This window comes from Alligator mississippiensis, chromosome 13, assembly GCF_030867095.1.
Source record: "Alligator mississippiensis isolate rAllMis1 chromosome 13, rAllMis1, whole genome shotgun sequence".
NCBI classification, from domain to species: Eukaryota; Metazoa; Chordata; order Crocodylia; family Alligatoridae; genus Alligator; species Alligator mississippiensis.
In genome coordinates, this window is record NC_081836.1 from 59373187 (window position 1) to 59399143 (window position 25957).

General features: G+C 58.0%; 2 protein-coding genes and 1 long non-coding RNA gene across 5 annotated transcripts in view; all 3 read left to right on the top strand.

The window, feature by feature from the left end:
• The first annotated feature begins 5119 nt into the window (after positions 1 to 5119).
• Positions 5120 to 13800, top strand: LOC106737976 (interleukin-9 receptor). The gene is made up of 8 exons (XM_019500398.2): positions 5120 to 5198; positions 5482 to 5593; positions 6059 to 6249; positions 6907 to 7043; positions 7330 to 7513; positions 7789 to 7903; positions 9010 to 9094; positions 9664 to 13800. Exons 1-8 carry the CDS (start codon positions 5120 to 5122, stop codon positions 10213 to 10215), a joined length of 1455 nt encoding a protein of 484 aa, XP_019355943.1. The 3' UTR covers positions 10216 to 13800.
• Positions 13801 to 18776: 4976 nt separating this feature from the next.
• Positions 18777 to 22226, top strand: LOC132244662 (uncharacterized). The gene is made up of 2 exons (XR_009456365.1): positions 18777 to 18967; positions 21586 to 22226. It is a non-coding gene; the product is annotated as an uncharacterized LOC132244662 (long non-coding RNA).
• A 1123-nt stretch (positions 22227 to 23349) lies between these two features.
• PDPK1 (3-phosphoinositide dependent protein kinase 1) overlaps positions 23350 to 25957 on the top strand; it is a 101718-nt gene continuing 99110 nt past the window's right edge. The window contains exon 1 of one of the 3 annotated variants that reach the window (XM_059716790.1): positions 23350 to 23557. In XM_059716790.1, coding sequence (XP_059572773.1) covers positions 23534 to 23557 — 24 coding nt within the window. In that variant the 5' untranslated portion in view covers positions 23350 to 23533. The remainder of the gene's footprint in view (positions 23558 to 25957) is intronic. The other 2 variants (XM_019500399.2, XM_059716789.1) reach the window with 2 other exon arrangements.

A 25957-nucleotide genomic window follows, 5' to 3' on the forward strand; every position in this document is an offset into this window, starting at 1 on the left:
GGTCCCGGCCCAGCCCACGCGTACCGTGGCTCCGCGCTCCCCGGTCCCAGCCCCTGCGGGTCAGTCCCAGGCCGCAGCGATGGGCAGGGCCCGAGGCACCGCTGCAGCACACGGGACGGCGCGGTCCTGGTCTCCCTGCTCCTCCTCCGGCCTTGCCCGCTCTGCCCCCGCCCCGGCTCTTCTGAGGGTGCTCGGGCACCGCTGCGCAGCTGTGGGGTGCCACGAGCCGCAAGCGGCCAGGACACCGCTGCTCTCGCCACCTTCCAGGGGTGAGGGAGACCTCAGGAAGGCAGCGCTGTGTCTCGCAGTCACCGTCCTCTGCGCCGTGCCCAAGTGGGTTGGGTGGGACGGCTCTGGGCCCAGCAGCTTCAGCGAGTGGGCGTGCATGGAGGTGAGACGAGCTGAGCACGGGAACGGCGCGGTGGCGGTCGTGCTTCTCACATTCACACCAGGCTAGGAAGTGTTTTTAGGCCACTTATAAAAAGCTTGTGTGTGTACATGTGTGTGTGCGGCTCTCAGGTGATATTTGACCTTCAGAAAATAGGTGGGTCCTCGCTGGTTAACCCCTTCGCACCGGTTCTGCAGCCGCTCCGGTGCTGGTGACTTATTGCAAATGTGGCTATTTCATATCAGGCTGATCACCTCAGAGAAGATTTTCATTGGTTATTGAGCCTATCTTTAAAATCAAGTACGAGCCCTGCTTTATTATACCAGAACTGCCACTGCCTGATGAGCAAACCACACCACCCCAGCTATCAAGGAACAGAGGAGGCGTGAAGGCTGAAGTTTATTCTGAGCTGGTAAGGATGCGTAACCTATTTCTGTGCTCCATCTTTCACCTCCTCGCAGGTGGAGCCTGCTAGTGCAGCTGCAGCCTTAACCAGCCGCAGGCAGCGCGAGGCACGGACCACGGCCGCGCTTCTCGCCCCGTGGGACCGTCGGGACGCTGTGGACAGAGGCGGGTCGCTGCAGCTTTATGCCATTAGATCCCAGAACAAGGAGCCACGTTTAGCAGCGCTAGCTTTGCTAACAAGCCAAGTGCAGGCTGCTCGGTGAGAGGCTTCACCCCGCGGAGGGCTGTGCTCAAAGGAAACCTCACCCTACCGGTGCCGCGTGGGGAGCCCCGGCCACACGAACCTTGAGGAGGGCCAGCGAATGCTCGTGCTGCCAGCGCCGGGCGGGCGGGCGAGACGGTATTGCTGGGGGTGGGTGGTCATTCTTTTGCTTGCACTTTTCACCCGTGAAAAGAGGTTTTGCACAGCTGTAAACTCTGGGGCTTAAGGCTGTCGGATTTGCTGTAGCGCAGCTCTCCTGGCAGACGCCGGGAACATAGCCCCACGAGGCTGACAGGACGAAAAGGCTGGCTGCTGTGTGGTCTGCTGTAATCTCTGATACCTTCCCAGTAATGTCCTGCCCCTAGCAGGAGATATGCTCACCCATCGCAGGTTGGGACGTGTGTGCCCCACGTGTCCGTTATATCGTGCATGTGTGCTCCATGGTGTAGGGACAGGTACATAGCGGGTAGGAATTACTCCCTGAACTGTTACACCTTGGTATTGGGTATCATGCCTGCCACGTGTCTGGGCTGCACATGTGCCGGGATGAGCAGAGGAGATTGCAGTTTAATCCTATGGGGAGCAGAGCCACTGCCACCCTGCGGGGGCATGGAGCTGGGCCACGCGTGCCGTGTATGTGGAAGCATGTTTGAGATGAACATGTCTGTAGGTGAACGTCTGCATGGCGGCTGGTCGCGACACGGGGATCCTGAGCACAGGAGCAGCCCAGCGTGCGCAGCCCCGTGCCCCTCTGCCCTCCGCTCTCGGGCAGGACCGAGGCACTGGGTGGAGGTGGCTCTTGAAGACGCTCACGCGGGAGCAGGCGGTTGTGCTCAGGGGTGTGTGACCCACTTACAGCTGGTGTCGGCACGTGTGGAAGGAACGTGGTTCCAGGAACTAGAGCCGGCTGCCTGCTCGCACTAGGGTCCCCTGGCATTGCTCACGGGGCCTCTGCTGATGTGAGTCAACCAGCGATGGATGGAAACAAGGGAGCGCATGCGTGGAGGAAGGAGGGGGACGCAGACATAGGCGCGTGCCAATGTCTTGGTTATCTGGCAGGCAGAAGCATGGCCGGCAATGGGAAGCAAGCATCCCGGCTCCTGGCACCCATCCCAGGCAGAGCTTTGCCTTCCCCAGCCCTTGAGCTCGTGCCCCAACGTGCTGGGGGAGCTGGCATGTCACAGGTCTCACGCCTGTGCTTCCTGCTCTTGTCTGTGCTCTCACCGCCGCTGGCTGTCGGACAGATCCATCCTGCCTGGGGCGTTCTTCACACCTCCCGCTCCCCGTGTCACCCCACCTCGGCCCCCGGCGCACAAAGCGTCACATCTGCCGCCCTCTCCGTGTCCTGCTCCCGGGAGAGGGGCCACACAGCACCGCACAGCCGCCTGGTGCCCTCTGGGCAGCCAGACCCTGCCTCAGGCAGCACGCAGCGTCCCCGCCGTGCAGCGCGGTGCTCAGAGCCAGCCTGTCTCTTATGCTGCAGAGAGCTGCTATTCTCCCTCCCCAGAAACTGCCTTCCCGGCAGGCACGGAGGTCCTTCAGTCCCTGTTTATGAATAGGCAGGAGGAGCCCAAGAGCCAGGGCTCCGAGGGGCTGCTCGGGCCCTGCCCCGGGTGCAGGCTGGCAGAGGAGAGGTCGTAGATGGGAAAGCCAGAAGGGAAAGGCTGGGCTCCTGGTCCGATGTCAGGCCCAGCACAGGTGCTCAGCGCGCTCCCCACAGCTTCTGCTCCAGCCAGAAGGGCGCACGGGCTCCAGGGAAGGGCCATGGCTCTGCCATTGGCACAGCGGGTGGGCGCAGAGCATGCGTCGTGGTGGCACCCGTGACAGCAACAAGCACATGGCTTCGGTCTTTCCCTGTGAGGCAGATTTCCCAGACACGAGGCATTCCCATAGCCCTTTTCCAAGCCCTTTGCAACTGGGTGGACTCTAGGAGTGTCTAGAAGTGGGCATGGGACCAGCCACGTGTCCCTACTGGGGCGGCACTGGCAATACCACCCCTGCTTCCACTCGTCCGTGCCCAGCGACTCGTCCAAGGTTTGTTTTAGCTCTCACCGTGGCCCCTGCAGGAGGCCTGTGTTCATCCAGTGTCCACACGAGAGTGACCAAGAAGCCGGGTTTGCTTCGTGATGGCTCTTACTGGCCTGACTGTGGGTCAGAGATGTCAGACGAGCACCTGAGCAGAACATGCCTTTCCTCTGGGTGCAGGAAAGAGGCAGATATGGCCTAGGCTAAACACCAGCTACACTAATGACTTCTGCATGGCCTTGCCTTCAGCTGTGTTACAACCCATTGCGCAGGTGAGCCTGGGTTACTACACGCTGTGTGATCCTAGCTCACAAATCATCACAGCTCCCCTGAGAACCTCTGCAATGTCGAGTCGACCGGCAACACCCTGGCAGAGTTTCTGCTTTAATTAGCAAGGGCTGCATGGCCCTGAGCGTGTCTGTAGGTGCACACATGTGCCTCAGTGTGTGCGTGCCTTTGTGCATTGCTCTCTATTTCATATTTAGTCACTTGCTGCATTTATCGCTGGCATCATTAGCAGCCCTGATAGAATGATAAGGAAGAGGCCTTTGTGCCTCCCTCTGCTGAAGCTGGTTAATTGACATTTCCCCTCTGCAGCCCCCGCGCAAAACACATCATCAGCAGAGCTGGATCTTCACTGAACCTGCGGGTGGAGGGTACGTGGGTTCGTGGTGGCGAAGCCCACCCACCGCTCAGCCAGCCGCACCGCGGTGCCAGCACAGGGGGTGCCCGAAGCAGGCAGCGTTGTAGCACAGGAGCTGCTCCACTTGGTTTTCTTGTTTGGGACACGGGGCTGGCAGGACAGCTCTGGGCCCTTGGGTCCTGCCCCTGCGACTGCAGGCAGCCACGGCGCGTCGCCCCTCGCACGCACTGGCCCAGCGGCACCTCGCGCCACGACAGGTCCCTGGTCCCACTCCGGCACCGCGCTGCTGGCAGAGTTGGGAATCACCTCATCTCCAGCCTGAATGTATTTGCAGCCGGTGTCCCTGTTTGCTCTCAGGCCAGCGCTGTCCTTTCGCTTAAACCGCTCTCCTCCCTCGCTGGCACTGACCCCTTGCAGCCAGCGTTAGCAAGGCCGTACGAGCCGGGCTCTGTGGGCCTGCTCTCACGGGGCCAGATCTCCATCCTCCGTCCTGGGCCTCCCCTTTCGCTCTCAGCGGGGTGACGGGGCAGCACAAGCCTGCTCCTCCGCTACCCGCACGGCTTTGGGGGAGCGGCTGTCAGCTCCCTGGGCCTGCTACCGATGCGCTGGCTGCTCAGAACAGCGCAGGCGCGGCGCTGGATCCTCTGCTTGGCCACAGAGACGTGGGGGCCCTTCTCTGAACATGGGGGCATCCCAGAAACACCGGCCGCTCCTGACTGGGATGTTTCGCATGAGCTCTCAGCATTGCCTGCGAGGAATAGGGCTGCTACCTGGGCCTCAGCCGGAGCCACCTCCAGTTTGGGGCACCCCCGGGCAAGAAGGATGTAAAGGAGCTGGAGAGCATCCAGAGACAAGCGGTGAAGGTGGTGAAAGGGCTGGGGAACGGGCCTGTCAGGGGAGGCTGAAGGAGCCAGGTGAGCTTCCCGCAGCGGGAAAGGACATCAAGGAGGTGGAGACGTGATGGCAGCTGAAAGGCTGCTGTGAAAGAGGAAACCCTTCTCTTTCCGCAAAAGGCAGGACAGGTGGCCGTGGGCTTAAACAGCAGTAAAGCAGACGGGCAGCCGGGTGGAGAAAAGACTTCCCACCCCGAGGAGGGTTGGCCAGCGGCTGCCACGCGAAGCTGCAGGCGCTGTTCATTCGTGGCGTCCACCACGCGCGGCCATTCGCAGGCCTGGCTGCAGCCGCGGCTGCCGGGGGAGGCAGGGCCAGAAGGGATGAAACGCGTCCCTCGACGGCGGGTGGGACCCGGGCACGGAGCGCACCCCGGGTGCTGGCGGCGAGGCAGCGGCAGGCCCCGCGCGGAGCCCTTCAGGGGCACGGCCAGGGCCCAGCCGGGCCGGCAGGTGCAGGGAGCTGGTCTTTCCCAGATGCATCTTGTATTTCAGACCCCTCTGCCATGGGCCAGGACACCCAGTGCACCTACCTCCAGCTGTGCCTCGCTGCCCTTGCACTCGCCAGAGAAGGGGAAGGGACAGGTGAGGGGAGCATGGGGTCACGCACGCGTGAGCTGCTGCTCGTGCTCTTGCCCACGGCCCCGGGGGCGTCTCCCGAGGACGTGCGGTGCTCGGCCACGCCGAGTGTCCCCGCAGCCGGGGAGGCACAGGAGGGAGCGTGTCCCCGCAGTAGGGGAGGTGCGCGGAGGAGGGGAGCTGGGCCCCGCAGCGGGCAAGGGAGCAGTGGACTTTCTGGGGCAGGGGCTGGGTCCGGGGCCTGGCCACGGCCGCTGACCAGCAGGACTTCTCTGGCCTTCCTCCGCAGAGGAGCTTCCGGGCAACCTGAGCTGCCTGAACAACTACGAGACCCGGGCGGACTGCACGTGGGTGACGGACGGGCCCGTGGGGGACGGGCCCTTCTACCTGAATTTCACCGAGTAAGGCCCGTGCGCGGTGGGGTCCCTGCCCGGGGCGGCAGGCGTGGCCGAGGATGGGGTGGGGGGCGTCAGCCACGACCCTGTCGGGCCCAGCTCCCTGCTGCCCGCTGGCAGGCGGGAAGGCCCCCGCATCGGCGGGTCTGCAAAGGGGTGCGAGCGAGTCTCCGCCAGCCCGTGGCACGTGGCTGCCAAGCCTGCCTCTGCCTCTGCCTCTGCCTCGCTGGGTAGGGCTGTGCCGCCAGCCTCCCGCGTTCGCCGGCTCCGCTACCTGCCCGCAGCTGGCTGGAGCCGGGCGGTGGGGCTGCCCTGTGCCGTCCACACCGGTGTGGGGTGGGGTGGGGAGGACCGGCCCCGAGCCCCAGGCTGCTCCCGGCCAGCCTGCCCTCAGCCCGGCACGGGTACGCCCGGCGGAGGTCGCAAAGCCCCCGCACGCACGGACACAGGTTCAGCCCCTGCTTCTTGCAGCCTGATCCCCGCGGAGACCAGCAGCTGCGTGCTGACTGCCAGCGGGGCCTCGCCGCGGCGGCATCACTGCTCCATCCACGTGTCGAATCGCTTCGGCGAGTTGGACTGCTACCGCGTGTCTCTGCACGGCGGCTTCTCTGAGGGCAATCGCGCGTACGTCGCCTTCCAGGAGTACGAGCCCCGGCTGCACAGTGAGTCGGGGGCCGCCCGGCGCCTGCGGAGGGGGAGCCCGAGGGAGATGGGGCCCGAGCAGCCTGGCCTGCCCGGTTACCAGCAAGGGAGCCTGAGCCGGCTAATGCTGGGGTTGGGGCAGCCCCGGCGCCTCCGGCAGCCCTGCTGGGCCTCAGGGCTCTCGCCCCTGCTCCTCTTTGCCCCGGGGAGCGAGGCCATGCCCCCTCCAGACCTCTAGTCTGGGCATGGCTCCCCACAGCGTGGAAGCACTGCTGGTTGGGACAGAGGAGCGACCCGGGTCTGGGGACTGTGCCCAGAGGACCACGTGGCTGCCTGACAGCTGCCTTTCAGCGCCACGGGGATGCCCCGCGGTGGGAGCCGTCTCTCACAAGCTCCTCTGCTCGCTGTCCTGCAGCTCAGGGGTCTCTGCGTGCGCAGGCAGGGCTGGAGCATGGTGCACGTGGTCGCTGGCTGGCAAGGCAGCCCCGCCAGGACCCTTCTTCCCTGGCGAGCTCTGACCTGCTCCGGGGGCTGAGCCAGTGTCCTGCTAGCCCCAGGATGAGGAGATGCTGAGAGCCTCCGCTACCTCCTGTGCCGCAGCCAGCTGAGGAAGGTGCCCTCTGCCCGTGGCTGCCCTGTAAGGAAGCAGTGGGCGTAACGCATTTCTCTTCTTGCAGTTAAGTGCGATCCCCCCTCCAGCCTGCAGAGCAACTTCAGTGCCGACAAGTGCCAGCTCTGGTGGAGCGTGCCTGCCTTCCTGGAGCAGATCCTGCAGTACGAGCTGGCGTTCAAGGAGCAGAACGAGTCCTGGGAGGTAACTACACCAGCCTCCGCTGGCAGGAGCTGGGCACAACCCCTGCCCCTGGCTCTGATGGACGCCCCGGGCACTGGTATTTGGGGTTGCCTGGGCACCTGGCATCCCAGGAGGAGGTTGATGGGCACCTTACAAGGTACTGACACTTCAGACAGGGGAGTGTCCCTCCTGAACCCCACCTGCCCCCCACGGTGCAGTCCATCGAGATGCCGCTAAGGAGGTAGGGCCGAGCAGAGTCTCAGCCTCTGCCATGCACTAACTGAGCTTTTTCCGTCATCACTTGCAGCAAGCCCAGCACAAAAACCTGTTCAACTCGGCAACCAGCGTCGACATTGAGGCCACAGAGTTTCAAGCTGGCATCACTTATGTTGCAAGAGTTCGCTGCAAAACTTCCCAAGGCGAGACATCTTATGAGAGTCAGTGGAGCGAGTGGAGCCAGACGACAGCATTTCAGAGAGCTGCTCTCCCAGGTGCAGAGAGCGTTTTGTCCTGTTTCGCGTCCTATGATCTTGAAAGTCACTTTATTGACAAGAGAGAGAGAAACACTGGGAACGGAAAGGCTGTTGGGGAGAGATTCGTGAATCTGAGTGGATATCTTTCCATCCTTTATACCTGTGTTGCTTTCTCCCAAGGTTTTAGCAGCTTGTGTTGTTTGCATGGCTTCTTGAACGTATCTGGATGCATTGCAGTCTTTTTATGGCTCGTTTGTGAGTCGATTCTACTAATGGAATAATTTCTTTTCCAGCTTTGGTGCAGCTGCCTGAAGAGCCGTTTAGCACCAGCACGTTGCAGTTTCTGTTCATTCCCGTATGTCTCGGCGTTATACTCTACCTATTGTTTAGCTGCAAGTTCCCCTCCAGGTATGTTTCATGCAAGGGCTGCTGCCTTTACTAGGTTGAGTATAAATCATATATCCATGTATTAGGGCCATGTCTCCCCTCCAAGACTCCAGTCTGTGAATACCTTGGGTTTAGAGGAGCGTGCTGTGCAAAGACTCCAGGACCATCTCTCTTTACGTGCCTGAGATATAGCCCCCTTCCCTGGGTCCCTCTTCATTAGCTAAGTACCTTGCAGGGAACCCAAACGAAGCCAAGGAGCTGGGTTGTGTCTCTTAAGGATAAAAGAAATATTTTGAATAGGTTTTAAATGGTGGTAAAGTGGATAGCTTAGGGGCGACTGGTGTGGAGCAGTCGGTGAGCTCTGAGGGCTGATGTCTGACAGCTGTTGAGGCTTTCCCCGGCCACCGGCCGCTGGGATCTGCAATAGTCAAGTGCCATCAGGCTCAGTGACGCAGATCCCGTTCCTGGGCTCTGGGCTGAGCTCAGGACCAGAGCAGGGAACGCAGCTCGAAGCTCCCGGCAGAACCCGCCAGGAGCCCCAGGATGTCTCACGATGGCCAGCAAGCCCCGGGACGGGCAGAGCCAACCCGAGCCTGCCCCACGCTCCCTGCGCGGAGGCCAGCAGGCGTCGTGCATGGGAGCAACGCTGCGGGCAGCACCCGGAGCAGCAGGCAGGGAGGGGGCCGCGGAGCTCGTTGTGGCCTGTGCTAGATGGCAAGAGGAACAGGGCGGGTTTCTGCTACCTAAATATCAGGAGCCCCTTGCCCCCGCTCCTGGAAGGTTTCTCATCGAAGTGGTGTGTGAGCTCAATGCCTGCGAGTGGAAGCAGCCCCAGCAGCTGTCTAACGCGGTTAAACTGCAGTACACCAGGTCTCAAAAGACTTAGACACATCGCAGAGAGGACTTGAAACCATACACTTTAGCCATCAGAAATCCGGCTGTCTCCCAGCACACTGCGCTGCCTGTTCACACACGCGACGCACACCCCCTCGCAGCCCCCCGGCCGTGCAGACAGACAGCGGGAGCCGTGGGAAAGGGCCGTGTGTAGGTGACTCTGCAGGCTGTTGGTGCAATACACGGGGCGTTTCTGTGGACTGGAGCTAGGAAGTGTTGCTTTCTCTCCCCAGGGCAAAGAGCATCACCTGCCTGAGCATTCCCACCCCTGCCGCTTTCTTCCAGCCCCTCTACACCCTGCACAACGGGAACTTCAAGGTAACAGAAAACTCCCTTCCTTCCTCGCGACCTGTCTCATGATGTGGGAAGGTGGTTTGCAGGATCAGTCACTCCTGCTCCTGGCAGACAGCGAGGGGCTGCTCGGCACTGCAGCCCTCTCCAGAAGCTGGCTCTGAGTCCGACTGCAGAGAAGGAGGATCGGGGCCCGCCCCGGGGCCTGCAGAAGCAAAGCACACGGGGCGCAGCGGCCTCCTCGCTAGTGCAGCTGCCTCTTGCTTGTTCCCCTGGCCCTGGCCCTGGCTTGCCTCGCACCGGCTGCAGGCACCGCTCCCTGCGTCCGGGCAGCTCAGGCAGCAGAGCCGCTCGCAGTGCAGTTCAGGGCTGAAGCGGGAGGCCTGGTGGATAAGACCTTCCCCCAAGGGGGTCAGGGACCTGAATCCTCACTTCGCTATTCAGGGTTGGCTCCATGGAGGTTCAGACGAGCGGCCAATTTGGGCCCTGCTCCCCACTGCCAAGCCCAGCTGGAAGGAAGGGTGTAAGAGCCCCTGTGCAGGGTCCACAGCCTGCCTCTAAGCAGGGTGTCCTGTATCTATCACTCCTTGCTCTAGGACTGGGTTGGCCCCAAGGAGGCATGTGGCCAGGTCAGAAGACATGAAGCCAGTGACCTCAGCAAAGTGTCTGTGGAGCCCGTGGCTGATCCGAGCGCTCATGAAGTGATCTCCCAGATCTCCTTAAAGTCGGTGGCAAAGACCAGCGTGGCTCTGCAGGAGGATGACTGCGCCCCTGCCTCAAGCCCAGCGCAGCCGTACGTGGGTGCAAAAGAGGTAGCGGTGGGGCTGGCAGCGTTGTTTCCACACGACCACTCTGAAGCAGGGGCCCTGGCCCCGTTGGAGGGAAGCGCGATGGAAGATGGCAGCCCTGACATGGAAGGGAGCCCTTTGCTCTACTTGCAGCAGGGCGAGGCTGACCTGTACATGCTGCAGAAGTCTCTGGAGCTGGAAAGCTTGTCCTTCTGCAGCAACGACTACTGTACCTTGTGCGACGGTGATGCTGCGGGGGGCTCGATCCCTGCTGAATGGCTGCAGCTCCTGGAAGGGGGGAGTCTGCGCAAGCACCCACCCAGCGGGGAAGACGCTGCCCTGCTGGGTCACCAGGTCTGAGGCACCCACCACCTGGCTCACCTCAATGCCTGCTAGCGTCCAGCCAGGTGCTGAGGAGCTCTGTGCCCAGCCCCTGCACAGACGCGGAGGAGGGCTCATGGCACCGCCTTGCTTTCCACCCACTCTGTGCAGGGGCTGAGCACAATCCCAGTTCTGTCGCGCGGTGGGCCAGGCACACACTCACCAAGGGCATCTCTCGCACTTGCTCGTGGTGTCCAGCTGGGCCACGCCATGCTGCTGTGCGCACGCTGCCTCCTGAGCCAGAAGCGTTGTAGCCACGTGCAGCCGAAGCCAAGCAGGTCAGCTCAGCACGGCGCGAAGGCAGCTAGGTGACGTTCTGCGCAGGAGGCAGGGCACGTGGAGCAGTGGCATGGCCTGGTGCATGCCTCACGCCCCCTCTGCCAGCCCGGGAGGCCTCTGCACCCACCAGCAGGTGAAGCAGCGGGGAGGTCTGTGGGACACCGTGCATCCCACAATGCTCCTGCCCTGCGCCCAGCACGGGAGCATCCTGCCTGCAGCCCCTTGCAACCCAGCCCTGTGTCTCCTGTGGGGTCAAGAGCAGGGCAAGGTCGGTCAGGCCACTAAGCCCTGCACGCCGCTCAGTTCAGAGCCTCGCTCCAAGCCAGTTACGGTGCTTCATAAAGACAGCGCCCTTGTAACACACCTACTAACACGGTGCTGAGCTCCTGCTCCCTAGCGGGATGCTGACCATGCTACACACCACCTGGCTTCCCAGGAATGCCTGGTTCCAGTACTTGAACAGCTTTCAATGCTGCGTTTCGCTGTTTTGAGCCTGGATAGCAGTAACTTTCCAGCTCAGATTAGCTAAACCCAGAGTGTTGCTTCTAACTTTAGGGCAGCTTGTTTCAGGGCACTAGGACCTGATCGCCAGCTGCAGATGGTAAAATCACAGCCCAGACAATGGCACGGCTTGGGGCTTTCTCGGTCACTAAAGGGTGACAACAAATCAGAGCCGCCCAAGCCAATCTCGCTGCCCTTCGTGAAGGAGCCCGGCTCCCTTCACCCTCAGGCCTCCCGCTGGGCAGGAGCAGGAGCAGGAGCCTGCTCAAACCTGGGCTCCTGCTCCCCTTCCAGAGGTGACTGCCTGAAGGGCATGCACCCAGGGGCCGATATGTGCCTGCAACCACAGCTCCTAGAAGGGGAGCGGTAGCAGACGTGCTGGGACAGTTGTGCACACAGGCCAGCCACCGTCGCCCACTTCCTTCCCCTCTCTGCAAAGCGTGTGGCTTTGCGTGGGGCTGCCCGGCTGGCCTGTGTTCAGACACTCAGTGTTTGCTAACAGCACTGAAAACACAAAGCTTTTGCAGCTATCCCAGCCAGCTCTTTGCTGCTACCAACCCGGGGCCTAGGGAGAGGCCTTCGCCTGGTGGGGACAGCAGCAGGAGCATTCAGACTGCATGGCCCACCTGGTCCTCGGCCTCTCTTCTGAAACCGCTGCAGGAGGAGCCACTTGAGCCTTGTTTTAGAGCTCCTGTCTCTGATGAGAAACGAGCATGCCCTGCGGGCCCTTGGCTGGTGGTCAGACTGTTCTCCTCTCACTGGTAAAAGAGCAGAAGGGGATGCCTTTTATAGCTCGCAGCTGCTCTCCCCTACCCTGGGGGTCTTCAAGAGGAGGTTAGATGAGCATCTGGCTGGGGTCATCTAGACCCAGCACTCTTTCCTGCCCGTGCAGGGGTCGGACTCGATGATCTATTGAGGTCCCTTGCGACCCGAACATCTATGAATCTACGAATCTATGAACCACGTAGGGACAGGGGGGATTTGCAGTCCTTATCCTCTGCTCCCGTGGCTCCTTCTGGGGCTTGTAACAGACAGAGGGAGACCTATAGAGCAAGGGTGCTGGCGTGACCGATTCTTCATGTTTCGCCGTGTCGGTCCCATAATCCAGCTTGACGCATTGTCCCACAATTCAGGTATCAAGGGAAGAGTCAGCGAGACCTTGCCAGAGGCTCTCGGCCGGATCAGCTGAGCAGCTCTCAGTTAGAGCTGCGTAAGGACCTTTTGCAGCGATGTAATGCAACCAGCTTAGCGCGCTTCAGCGAGGAATCACCCCGAGGCGTTCTGCAGCTGAATCGCCCTCCGCAGGGCGCCTGCGCCCACCCGGCTCAACCCCTGTCTGAAGGAGCTTGGTGAAAGGAGCACAGCTGTAGATCCCGGGAGGGCCCTGCCTCAGGGTGGGACGTCTGCAGGGCCTGGGGCTTCAGGAGAAGGCAGCTTGCTGAGGCAGGGCAGTCTGGGGATGGAGCAGGCAACAGGCCTTCCACGCTGGTATCGTGGGGGGCAACGTGGGACGGCGGGGGACAGCCGCAAGCCTTGAGGCAAGAGGCAGCGAGCAGGGAGCAGCAAAGCTGTGAAGGGGAGAGCAAGCCTAGTCCTAGCGAGATGGAAGTGGGACTGGGAAATGGCAGCGATGAGGAAGAGAGGCCAGCCGCGTGCGCCAGGCAGGCAAGGCACAGAGGTCGTGGGAGCTGAGCCTGGAGCCGGTGTGAGCTGCAGGCACCGAGGGCTGCCGTGCCACGGGCGCTGCCCGGCACTGCGGCCCTCCGCGGGCACTCTCGCAGCACCAAGGCCACAGACGAGCCCTGGGACAGACCTAAAATGTAGAGCTGGTCACAAAGTGAGGGAGGGGGGTGTGACTTCACCTTTTTTGCTTGGGGAAAAAGACACCAACATTTTCTATCTGGTCTTTGGCAAAGAAATCGTGGGCGTTCTGGGTCTTCCAATGAAAAATTAAGAATTTTTAAAGGAAGCTCACACACCTGCTGCAAAATTGGTCATTGAATTAAAAAAGAAAAAAAAAGCCCCAAACAAAACTTTCTGTCAAAAACCTGTGGATGGAAAAATGTTAAAATCCACAGCCAGTCATACTGAATGGGCCGATACGGTTGGACTGTACTTGAATCCTGCTCCTCTGTTGAGATACTCTGGACTGCTGCAGGTTATTCTATTACGGAGTGGCGACGTGCGAATAAAGAGCTATTAGAAACCTCTGCAGGAGGACTGTGACCAGCGTAGTTGTTTTCCGTGGAGTGAGAAGTACCACGAAGCCCAGAGTCACCTCCAAAGGGGCTCGGCTACTTGTGGTGGGCTGCCGCCCCTGCTTGTCTTTGTTTGCTGCTGCACAGAATGGGAGCAGAGCTCAGGCCGCGGTGTTGTGCCGATTGGATTCGTGTCCCTAGTCCTACATTTGCCTTTGCCTGTGTAATGCAGCACCTGCCAGGGGGTGGGGGGAGTGGGGCCCTCCATCTCATCCAGCTTCCCCAACCTCAGGAGAAGTTCAAACTGCCTACCAAGGCTGACTCCGGCCTCAGGCTGAATTAACCACCACTACACACCATCCTCTGGACCAGAACAGAGCAAGTAATTTCTTTACCTTCTCTGGCACGTGCATGTGCTCGCTCTTTGTGTTTTATGGGGAGAATGACTTGAAAAAATGCATAGTTTGTAAGCAGCGGAGGACGTTGTGCTATCACACTGGGAACATTAGCCACAAAGAAACAAAGCTTTTTTCTGTAACCCGCATTTTTTTCCTTGCATGCTTAAGTAAATAAAGTAGAGCTAACATTTGCATGTGGTTATTGAGAAGCCAGAGCCCAAGAACATCCAAAAGACGCTTTGAAACAATACATCCAGGCTGTAGGACCACCGCAGGGCAGAGAGGAGAGGTTCGAGTCTGGAGCTGCCGCGGTGGCAGCAACAGGCGAGGATAGGAGGGTAGGTCACTGACATCTCCCTGATAACAGCTGCATTTTAAGACTGGTTGGTGAGATGGTTTCTAATCCATCTAATGCGTGTCTTGTTCATTCCATATAATATATTAATATGATCGCAACATAGCTGTCCAAAGGAACAAGAGCAGCACGCTTCCCCAGGACTCACGTTCACTCTCAGCAGTCCCACTACCTGAACAGAAGTCCCAGCTGATGCTACCAGCGTCTCATGCTTGTTTCCCATTATTTCAGCCTACGTAACCCCCATGGTCCCCAGGACCAGTGTCACTTCAGTAGGAGCCACTTGACAGCAGAGTCAATTTTGCAGCCACGACCATGAAATAGTAATCTCCCGATAGGAGGAAAAACCGTAACTGAGCCCTGCGGTGTTTAGTCATCCGCGTGCTCATTTCAGAAGAGGGTGAGACGTCTAGAATCAGCACGTTTGTCCAGCGTCAGGAACGCAGGCTCATGCTGAAAGAAGAGTAGGCGTCTGCCTTGACGCAGAGGCAGAGGGGTTCAGCCAAGCTGCGGTATCCTCAGATGTCTTCTCTTTGCAACGTGGCCTCTATATCTCAATGCATCATTAACTTCAAGCAGCAGATATTGGTGCTTGACTTTCTGGAGCCAGGGCCAGATTAACCCTTTAGTGGGCCCTAGGCAATGAAACGCATGGGCCCCTACTTCCTTCATTCAAGAATTATAATATGTAAAATAAGCACAACTGGGCCTCTTCTTTGCTTAGCCAAACTAGGCACCTGTCTAGGGCCCTATGTGTTAATCTGGCCCTGTCTGAAGCATGTCCTAGAAAGAAGTCTCCCCAATACACTTCCAAGAAGTAAACGCCTGACCTGCAGCCACTTGCATTGCTTCTTCCCTGCTGTTGCCTTTAGGACAGTGCCGAAAGGCAGGGCCTGTTCAGGCTGAGACAGGCAGGGGAAATCGCCGGTCCTCTCCTGCCTGAGCCAGAATGGCGGAGGGGAGCGTTCTGGAAGCAGAAGAGAAGTCCCTTTTTCTTCATTTGAAGATTATAAAAGCAAAAGGCAGAGAGAGCTGGCAGTCGCACACTGGCCAGTACCAGACAGTACCGGGCCTGCCGTGGGCCTCAGCTCTCAGGCTCTCCCTGTAATTCTGCTCAGGTGGCTCAAGGATCCCCTTCCCCACCCACCCCCATCTCCAGCTCTGCTGAACCCCTCAGCTCTCCCGCAGCACCCCAGTCCTGCCCGGCAGGCCCTGCTCTCTTCCAGCCGGGGGGCTCCATGCTCTCACTCCCATGCGAGCCCTTCTAGACAATGAAGTCACTGAATGTTAAAAAAAGTTGACCTAATCTTCAGTCATTAAATCTTCTCTAAAGGTCTAGTCGTGCTAGAGTCATTACAGCATTTCTGAGCGGAGATAAGCATTAATCAGGTGAAGAGATCTGAGCTAGCTATCTGTTCTGAAAGTGCAAGCAGTGCTGTCTGACGGTGTACACATTCCTGTGCTGGCAGCAGCTAACAAGTGATCTGCCGGTGCTAGCAAGAGGGCGAGCACAAGGGTTTGTAAGACATGGCTAGCCAGGCTCAAGGTTGCAACACCAAGTCCAGCATTTGTACTCGCTTCTTGCTGCCCCTAGACCCAGCAGAGGCATCACCTGGAACAATTCCCAAGGTTGCCAGGCTCGGTTCCGGACGGGCGACCCAGAAATGAGGCAGAAAGGGGGAGACCTAGAAGGAGAAAAGGGGGTGAGGGGAGTGTCTGGGTGGTGGGGCCTTAAGGCTGAGAGCTACTTTCTCATAGGCCTATGCGAGTCGGCAGCTATTTGATCCGGCTTTGGCTCTGGCCGCGTTGGATGCCAGGGATCGGACCCAGCGCTCCGGACCCGGCTCCCACTTCGCTCCGGCCGAAGCTTCGGAGCCACCTCAGAGATCCGGCCATAGGGTATAATGGGGAATCAATGAAATATCTATAACTTTGTTGTTTTTTGTCTGATTTAGATTAAACTTGCAGGCATGGTAGCCTCTGCTGAGAGCATGGAGCCTGCCAAGTTTCAAGGAGATCGGTGCAGGGATTTGTGGGGAACAGCACCTCAAGCTGCGGACAAGCAAAACGGGTGCCTTGGGTGACCCTGCGCGTGCAAATGCGCGGCGGGTGACAGCGCAGTCCCACCAGCACCCGCGCGCGGCACCAGTGTTGCCTGTCAGCAGCGAGGGGCACCGATCTCCTCCGCAGCGGGCAGGCGTCGTGGCCGCAGCCGGGCCAGCACCCCTGCAGCTGTCACCCCGCTGCGGCTTTGCACACGCAGGGTCACCCATGGCACCAGTTTTGCTTGTCCGCAGCTTGAGGGGCAGTTCCCCCAAACCCCTGCACCGAGCTCCTTGAAACTTGGCAGACTTCGTGGCCTCACCAGGGGCCACCACCCCTGCAGTTTTCAGCCCCCTGTGGTGCACCACATAGACGTGACACAAGTTTTCTTTCAAGAATTTGGGGTGCAGTTCCCCCCGAACTCCTGCACCGATCTTCTTGAAGCTTCATGCTCTCAGCAGAGGCTACCACGCCTGCAAGTTTCATCCAAATCAGACAAAAACAACAAAGTTATAGATATTTAATTGAGTCCCCATTATACCCTATGGCCAGGTCTCCGAGGTGGCTCCGAAGCTTTTCCGAAGTGCTTTGGAAAGTCTAACAAAGCCAGCGCTTCGATCCGGGCACGCTGCTTCAGACACCAAAGCATCTGAAGCTTTTCCGGATCCGAAGCATGGTCCAAAGCCTCGCACAGCCCTACTTTCTCAGTCTCCATCAGCTGCTGACTGCTGCAGACACAGGCACCAGGGACCTGACACCCCTCACTCACACCCATGTCATTCAGGTGCCAACTTTGGTATTTTTATCCTGAATGTCTTGATTTTTTTTTAAAGCCCCAGCTTCTGGGGCCACGGGGTGGTTGGAAAAGCTCAGCTCTCATTGCCTAGCTTTCCTCTTTCAGGGAAAAGCACGAAACAAATTTCTGCTAATTGACTGCAGGCTCAGAAATCACAAGGAAAACAAAATGATGCACTTTGGCTTTCTAAATCTCATTATCTGAAGGGTCCTGATGCTCTGTTAGGAATGCTTGGGGTTGGCACACAAAGCTAGGAAGGGCCTTGCTGGCAGACCTGTGGACCACCAAGTCGTGCATTTCAAAGGCAGAATGGACCATCGTAACCAGCTAGTCCAACCTCCTGCCATAGAGATGCCAGACCCTGGCATGGGTGCCAGAGCATGGCATAAGTAGGCATTTTGCTTGGCAAGTGTGCCCCGGTGCGGGTGGTGGGGAAGGGCCTGGGCTGCACTGCCAGGCCCCTCGCGGCTCCGCTGACATCCACCCCTGGCACGCCAACATCTTACAGGTCAAGGTTGTGGATGTTTTTGGCACTCTGCCCACAAACGTTGCCGACCCCTGCACCAGAGGATTTCACCCATTGGCTCCCACGTCCGGGTGCAGGAATAATACGTGTTTGAAGAAGATAGCTTTGATTTGAGGGGGCCAAGGTGGGGAGTTACTGCAGTTCTTGGTAAAGGGTTCCAGCAGTTGGTTGAGCTCTCTGTTAAAAATTAACATTTCATTTCTTGTCTGGTCCTCTTTTAACTTCATCTTCTGACCATTGGGTCTTGTCTTGTCTTTGTTTGCTAGATTAAAAGCTCCACTAGTCTAATATCCTGCCGCTGATCGTATCTGGCACTGGATGTTTCAGATGACAGCGTTAGCAATCCCTAAATAAGCAGATCTGGGGTAATCTGTCTATGCTGAAGTTTAACCCTAATCTCAAGTATCTGGAGATTAGTTTATGCTTCAGTCAGTGAGGTTTTGTATGAGTTGCAAAAATGTTTTAGCACTAATGATCACAACCGAATATTCTTGTTATCCATGTAAATCACAAACCCTTCTTTGAATTACGCTGAAGTCCTTGCCCCACTGGCATCCGGAGCCAGTGAGTGTCAGTCCGCTTGCTCATTATACAAGAACGTTTCCTTTTTTGAGGTTTTGAATCAAACAATTTCAGTTTAACTGAGCATCCCCCTGTCTTGTGTTTTGAGACATGGAGAGGAGAAGCTTTCCTTCATTAATTTGTATGCTTTCATGGTGGCTTGGGGTCATCTCCTTTCTACAGCGCAAATCTGGCTCTGCTCAATCTCTCTTCATGTGGGAGTTCTTCCAGGCCCCTAACCATTCTTGTTGCTGGCCTCTGAACTGCCTCAAAGGCTGCAACACCCTTGTAGAGATGGAGCGACTAGTCCTGCACGCTTGCTTTGTGTGAAGTATTGATTGTATTTTCTCTACTACTCTGCATTTCAGCCCTTAAGCATTCTGGTATCTCGTTTGCTTTTTGGCCAGAGCTGCACACCGAGCAAAGTCTTCATGGGGCTGCTCACAGGGATGCCGCAGTCCAGCCCCTTGCCCATCAGAGCCTTGTAAAGGAAACAAGCATGGGGGGAGAGCAGAGTCAACAGGGAACGGCTTGCTCTGCACTAGTTTTGGTTCACTGGCCCCACCTAGACAGCATGAAGACACTTACTTTGTGGTCAGGCCTCTGGCCCAGCATCTCGACTGCTTGGCACTTGAAACACGGGTAATCGGTTTGGGGAAAGGTGGCACTGAGAGGAGGAATTACCCCCTTTTTCAGAGCCCTCCCAGAGCAGAAGAGAGGGACTCGGTCATTGGAGCGAAATGAATGCTCCCCGGCTCCAGGGGCACGGTGTGGTAGGGGGTCTCCTCTCCAGGCCACCTTCAAAGGCGCTCTGTCCTGGCGGCACCCTGCTGCCCTCTGCTGGAAAAGCTCCGTTTTCACCGATTTCCCCTCAATCCAGATGCAGAAAGACGAGTCGGGCCCCTGAAAACAGGCAGCACGCTATCTAATGGGCCGCCGCCCTTTGCACTGCCTCTCGGGGGCCGCAGTGCCGTCACCTCGCCTCTCTTCGCCAGGTGTGCGCCGGCTACAACTCACCTGTAACGAGTGGCTGTGCACTTCTGCGGATCAGGAAGATAAAGCTCCAAAACTTCTGTAAGTGAATACACAAGGCAATCTCTTTTCATGTTGTCCTAGATGACAGGCATTCTTTGACACCAGCTGCCTTCTGACTGCTGGGTACATTTCTGGTCTCCCGTGACCAAGATGGACCAATTTAGGTTCAGAGAAGGGCTAAGGCTGATCAGGTGGCTGGAAACCCTGTCTTATGAAGGGGAGATGGAAGGAGTTTGGCTCGTTTAGTTTAGCAAAGGAAGGCTGACATGGGGTCTGGTTGCTCTATAAAGGCATCCAGTAGTTGAGTACCAGAGTGGGAGAAGAGCTCTTTGACCTGAAGGGCAACGCTGGTCCTAGAAGAAATTCAACTGCCATGAATAAGTTTAGTCTTGAGATGAGGTTTGTAACTGCTAACAGTGATGTTCTGGAACATCTCCTTCCCTTAGGAGTCATGCAGGCCAAAACCCCAACCAGTTTAAGGTGCAGTGACATCAGCATATGAGAGTTATATATTTATATGGCTTGATTACCTGCGGTAGCAGGGGGCTGCACTTGGTGATCCTGCAGGTCCTTTCTGTGCCTATGCCCCTAGGTGCCTACTCATGAAGAACCCAGCTCCACATTGTACAAAAGGGCTCAGCACCACACAGCGGGAAGATACACTTTATTGCAAGCATTAATTTAACTATTGTGGAGAAACTGAAGCTGTGTAATGCTGACTCAGGGCTTGGAGCACGGAAATATATTCCAAATACAGTAGGTGGGGGTGGTTTCTCCTATTCCTCACTAGCCAAGTAAGGGCTCGGGGACTTGCATGGGATTTAGGTGATTTGCAGATGGACTAGGTTGTCACAAAGCATATGTGAAGGTAAACACCTTGGTGGAGGCTCTCTGAGCATGTCTGCCTCCACTAAAGTGGAGATGCCCAAGGAACGTGGATAGCTTGGGAGCTGTGCACAGGGTGGAGCAGTTTCACGGTCAGTGCGCTAGATACCTGGAAGCCACATAAATGCCTCTTGGAGGAGGAGCAGGATTTGGCTCTAAACATTATGGATCCAAGGTAGCTGATCCTTTAAGGGAGTCCTGTGGCTAGGTTACCTGCCAGCTCATGTGAGCTGGCAGGTAACCAGGAAGCCAGACCTGCTTGGTAATATAAGGGCACCTGGGCTCAGGTAAGGAAGGAGTTGAGGGGGTAGTAAGGTTGTGTGAGCAGTGCTAGAAGGAAGGCCTGGGCAGGAGCAAGCCTGAGCGTGTGGAAGGTTTGTGCTGGTTTGGCTAGCTGGGGCAGCAGCAGAGCTTGATACCACATCAGGTAATGCCTTGTTCCCTGGTGTAATGCATCTACAACCACAGAGTGCTTTGGGCATGCTGCTATACTGTATGCAAGTCACTAGGGAGTTAGTGCAAGTAAGTGTAGGCAGAGCCTTGTGCTCCAAAACATGAGCCCCTCGAGCTAAAGGGAAATCACATGGCAATCTTGTGGCAGTACTGGGTCCCCACTACCAGTGGAGGTGTTCTCATTATTGCTGCTAGAGCACAGACGCACATCAATACTAGTAGTAAGCAAAAGATTCATGATGGCTTTTTTTTAAACCCTCAGATGCATAAAGTGCTCCAGAGCACAGTTCACTGCCAGGGATCTGGTCTGGAAGAGCTCACCATGTGATTTAAATGTTATATGACTGAGGGTAATAACTACAGAGAAGAGAAAGGAATGAGGAAGGAGAGGCTTATAATAAACAAGATCACAAGTTTGCTCAATTAAGGCATGTGCACATCAAAATGGCTCTGCAAAACAAACTCACTTCCTCATTAAGGTAGTGCTGACTCGGAAAGAGGAGCACCAGCTTCCTAATTGCCAGCACCTGTCTGCAGCTCTTGGAGGAAAGCCCTGTGTCTGAGTAGGGACTACGCTCAGCACGTAGGAGCGCTGGAAGCTCAGTCAACAGGTGGCAGCTGCACTATGAGGAATGGGAACTCATGGTAGAGGTGATTTTGCTTATCAGACCAACTGGATGTTTGCAAAGTCTTGCTTTCAGGCACACTCCCCCCTTCTTCAGGCATAGAATGCAAAGATTGTAAAATTTCTTCTAGGTGGAAATGCAAATGTGTATTTCACAGGAGGGCTGAAGGTGGTATAAGATCTCCTGGTTGGAAAAGTTCACTTTGTGCAAATTAGGCTCAGATAAGTGAGAGGAGTCCATTTACCTCAAAGTTGTCTAATGGCAAGCAGGGTGTTGAATTATTTTTCCTTCTGGTTATGATGCTCCATATTTTACAGGAGCATGGGTAGGTGGAAGGCTCTCCTGGGCAAGGAATTGCTCGTGTAGAGGCAGCTTGGTGCTCTGTGAACATGCAAATTTAACTTGAAACAAAAGGCAGGAGCAAGGGTGTCAGCTTTCAGGTTCTAGGGTGTTTGAATTTAGCTTCCTTCTTGTAAAATTATGAAGCTTTCATTTAAAAAACACCTAATTTCAATGTCCACCATGGTTTTAGGGATACAGGTTGGGTCCTGATTCCTTGTCCCTGTAGACCAATAGGGCCACCAGGTAGAGGTGATATCAGTCTTTTGTTAGACCAACTATAAAGAACGTTCCCTGGGGTCTGCCCGTGTCAGACACTGATCAGAGGGTCTGGGGTTTTCTTCTCCTGTACAGAAAATGGAGTGGCTTCAGGATGGACGCAGAGCAGCATAAAGCATCAACATGCAATTTAAAATAAAAAAGAAAAACAAAAAACCCCAAGGGCTCAAGTCTACAAAGGCTTCATGCAGCTGGGCTCTGAGGTCAGTTGCTAATTATTCTGTAAACTGAAGCTGCTGCTGAAGCATCCCATTAAATATCACCAAGGACATTACAAACTCGGTTGGGCGGGGGGATGGCTTACAAGCCAGAACAGGGTGTGCCTGCATCGCAAGGACTCTGCTGGCAGACGCTGCATCCTCAGAGAAGCCACCAGAGCGGCTGTGCTCGACAGCTCTGCTGCTGCAGCCTCGCCAGTGGGACGCGCGATGCACCTGGCGGCCGGCGGGCGGGCGGGCAGGTGGGAGCGCTGCCGGCAACTGGAGCAGGCCGAGCCGCCGCCGGCAGAAGGCGCAGGCCTGGCTCCGTGCCCGCCGAGGAAGGGTTTTGCTGCCACAAGGGAACCAAACGTGTGCATGTACTCGCGATGTTCATAGGACCTGAATCCTGCTCGCTGTTGCCCAAAGTTTGGTTGGTTGGTTTTGTTTTTTTTAAAGGAAGAAGAAATTTCTTAAAGACTGTACCTTTATAAATAAAAAAGGGAAAAATACTGTTAATTAGGAGGTAAAAACTGGGCCAAGTTTTGGAGGAACCCAAGGTTGAGAGTTGTAAGGAGGCGTTCTTGAAAAGAGAGCGCGCACGCCTGGCGAAGCTTGGCGCGTGCGCTCCGGCGCAGGCGGCAAGGGCCCGCTAGCTCGACTCCTGGAACAAGGGGCTATAGAAGGACGTGGCGATGCCGGGCAGGGCAGGGGCTGACGTTTGCCGCCTGCAGAGCCCCGGCCAGCGCGGGGTCGTGTTCGATGCTGTTCCAGATGGTTAACGGGCTGGCCACAACCGCACAGGTAGTGGTACGAGGAGGTATTCAGCACAGGTTCCCTAGCAATGTTACACGCCCGCGCCTCAAGCTTGGGGGGGGGGACAAAGCTTCATCCGAACCAGTTCTGACCGACTCCAGTACAAGCCCACTCGGGTAAGCGACCTCGTTACAGCGAGAGGAAGCACGAACGGGGGCGGGGCGGGGCGGGGGGCAGCTGTCCGCGAGCGCGGGGCGGGCAGCCCTGGAGGCCCGGGCGGCGCCGGGGGAAGCGACCGCAGCCCGCTCGCGGAGGGGGAGGGGGAGGAGGCGGTGGGGAGCGAGGGCCCGCCGGGCGCTCCGTGACGCCGGGGCGACGCTAGGCCGGGCCGCCCCAGGGCAGGCAGGGCAGGGCCCGCGCACGCGAAGGGTCACGAGGCGTCATCGCGCTCCGGGCCGACTACGGCCCCTGCCGGCGGCAAGGGAGCGGCCGAGGGCGCCGCTCGGTAACGAGAGGCCGGGACCTGAGCTCCGCAGGCGGGAAGCTGACGGGCCGCGCAGTGCATGCCGGGAGCGCGCTCAGGCCCAATGGGGACGCGCGCTGAGCCACGTGAGCCGCTTCCGGCCCGCCCCGCCCCCCGCCGCCAACCCGGAAATGGGCGGAGCAGCGCGACTAGAGCCCGCCGTGGGGCCGCGCCCGGAAGTGACGATCGGTCTGATGTTGACACCGCCTCCGCTTGGCCCACCGAATGGGTTTTGGCCGGAAGTGAGGGCAGTGGCGTCGGTGTGGCGGCTACGCATGCTCAGAAGATCCACGCATGCGCCCTGCTAGCAAGGAAGCAGGAAAATGGTGAGCGGCCGCTTCCGGCTCTACGCATGAGCGGCAAGCAGTAAAGCCAACGGCAAGGCAGGACGCGCGGAAGTCTCGCCCTTGCTGGAGAGGGGGGCATTGTTGTGGTGACGTCACGGCGGAGGATGCGGGCGCCCCATTGGAGCGGGCTCCGCCGCCGCGAGCTGCGCTCTTAAAGGGCGCCGAGAGCCGGAGCCGGAGCGGCTGCGCCGGCGGGGCCCATGGCCAGCACCAGCAGCCCCCTGGTGAGTGCGCTCCGCGGTCCGGTCCGGTCCGGTCCGGCCGGCAGGCAGTGGCGCCGGGCCTCGGCGCCGGGAAGGTGGAGGCCGGGCCGGGCCGGGCCGGGCCGGGCCGGGGAGGGCGTGCCTTCTCTGCCCGCTGCGCTCCGCTTTGCGCGGGCTGGGCCGGGCCGACACGACACCTCCCGCCGGCGCCCGGAGGGGCCTGGTCGCGCCTCGGCCTCGCGTGACCTTTCCCCGGCCGGGCCCCCTCTGGCGCAGCGCCCGCCCGGTGCCGCCGGCCGCTCCGAGCAGCGGGGGAAGGAGGGCTCGGCCGGGTGCGGGGGGCGCGGGCCGGGCCGGGTGCGACGCTTCCCCGGGGGTTCCTGGGGCTTGCCGGTCTTCAGGACGTCTTCCCGCGGCTGCTCTGGCCGCCTGTCCAGGGCTCGACCCCTCCGGTCGCCGCTCCTTGCTGCGCGTCGCCCGGCCCGGCCCCGGCCCTGCTGCCAGCGGACCTTGCTCCCCTGCGTTCCCGGGGCCGGCGGTGGCGGGGGGGTCGGGCCGCGGCGTCCCGTCTCCCCGCCGCGCACAGGTAAGGGCAGGTCCGGCAGGAAGCGGCGCTCGACGCTCGCCTGCTGGCCGGTGGAAGGGGGTCGGGCCCGAGAGCCAGCGGGGCGCGGTTGTCGGTGGATTGTTGTGCTCGGCGAGCTGTCACTAACGGCTCAGCGTCGCGTCGCGTCTCGTCGGGAGGACGTGTCACGTGGGGCTTCCCAGGGGTCTGTTCTGCCGTCACTAGTGTTTGATGCCTTCGTTAGCGATTTGGGCGATGGGGTTCGGTGCACGCTTGGCAGACTTCTGGGTGACGCCAAGCTGAGTGGAGTTGCGGGTGCTCCCGAGAGCCGCTGGGCCTGGGATCCGGAGCGACCTGGAGAGAACTGCAAAATTAATCGGATGTAATTCGGCAAGAACAAGTGCTGAGTCCTGCGCTCGGGACAATAACGACAGGTACCAGTACGGCCTGGGCAGTGTGTGGCCAGGCGACAGGACTGCGGGGGGTGCCGGGGGACCGCTGGCACGCAGGGCGGTGTGGGGTGATCCTGGCAGAGGGAACCGGGGGGTGCAGGTCCTGATCCTGATCCTGATCCTGGTCAGGCGTGGGCAGCCTCGTGTCACTCATTGGGCCCATGGGGCCAAGAAGTTAAGGCCTCTCCAGTACAGCCTGAGCTGAATGCGAGCCCGCAGTCTGCTCACGTTGCAAAAGACCCAGCACGTCCTGGGTTGCGTTCCCAGCAGTGTCGTTTCCATATCGAGGGAAATGAGTCTTCTGTCCTGTTCAGCACTGGTGAGGCCTCACCTGGGTTGTTGTCCAGTTTCGAGCCCCACACGTCAATAAGGATGTGCACCCGTTGGAAAGAGTCCAGCTCAGAACAAAGATGATTAGAGACCTGGGGAGCGTGACTCATGAGGAAGGGCTGAAAGAGCTAGGGTTATTTAGTCTGAAGGAGGGGGAGGGGGGCTGTTGATCAGTCTTCAAATCCCCGAAAGGAAATTTATAGTGCGGGCGGTGGTGGGCGCTTCTCTGTGACTGTAGGGGACAGGACGGGTAGCAATGGCCTCAAGCTGCAGCAGAGGAAATGTAGGTTGAAGATGGGGAGGAACTTTGTGACAATGAAGGTAGTCAAGCACTGGAACAAGTTGCCTAGAGAAGTTGTGGAGTTTCTATCGTTGGAAGTTGCAAACAGTGGGTTGGACAGATGTTGGCTGGGGTGGTTTATCGGGGATGATCCTGCCTTGAACAGAGGGTTGGACTAGATGACCTTATGAGGTCCCTTCCAGCCCTGCTATCCTGTGATGCTAATTGCTATGAACTGGGAAGGATGGGGAGAGGCAGGAGAGAGACTCGGTGTTGTATTTTTCCAGTGCCCTGCTGCTTCCTCAGCACAACCACAGGTGGTCTGTTAGCGTGGCTCCTCCTTGGATGCTTTCAGCTGAGGGGCACACTTGATGTTTTCTGCCAAAGGAAAGTTTATTATTTCTTTCTCTTTCTCTGTTCCCTCTGTTCAGGCAACCAGACTTCCAGTGTCAGAACGCAGGTATAACTGATGGATCTGGGCATTTTTGCCGGCTAAGCCTGGTGTAATTCCGGTTATGTCAGATAAGGGAAGTCACTTTATTTAATTTAAAAAGTTCAAATTGGCCCCATATGCAAGATGTTATCAAAGCTTCTGTGAGACAGAATTGTAGCATTTGTGGGAGATGTGGTTGTTTAGCAAGAGGAACCCAAATATGTGAGGAAAACAGGCCAAATACTTCCTTTGTAGGAGATAATAAATTTGTGTGGTGGAGAAATTATTAATGCCTTCATTATCAATGCATTAGAGCTCAGTATTATCAATAATTACCCCTTTCCAGTTAAAGTAAACAAAC

What these genes read in the sequence shown, in the direction of transcription:
- LOC106737976 (XM_019500398.2), top strand. Translation starts at nt 5,120, where the DNA reads ATGGGCCAGGACACCCAGTGCACCTACCTCCAGCTGTGCCTCGCTGCC. An exon ending in CAGAGAAGGGGAAGGGACAG is followed by an intron (nt 5,199 to 5,481) that starts GTGAGGGGAGCA and finishes CTTCCTCCGCAG; the next exon opens with AGGAGCTTCCGGGCAACCTG. An exon ending in TCAGAGAGCTGCTCTCCCAG is followed by an intron (nt 7,514 to 7,788) that starts GTGCAGAGAGCG and finishes TTTCTTTTCCAG; the next exon opens with CTTTGGTGCAGCTGCCTGAA.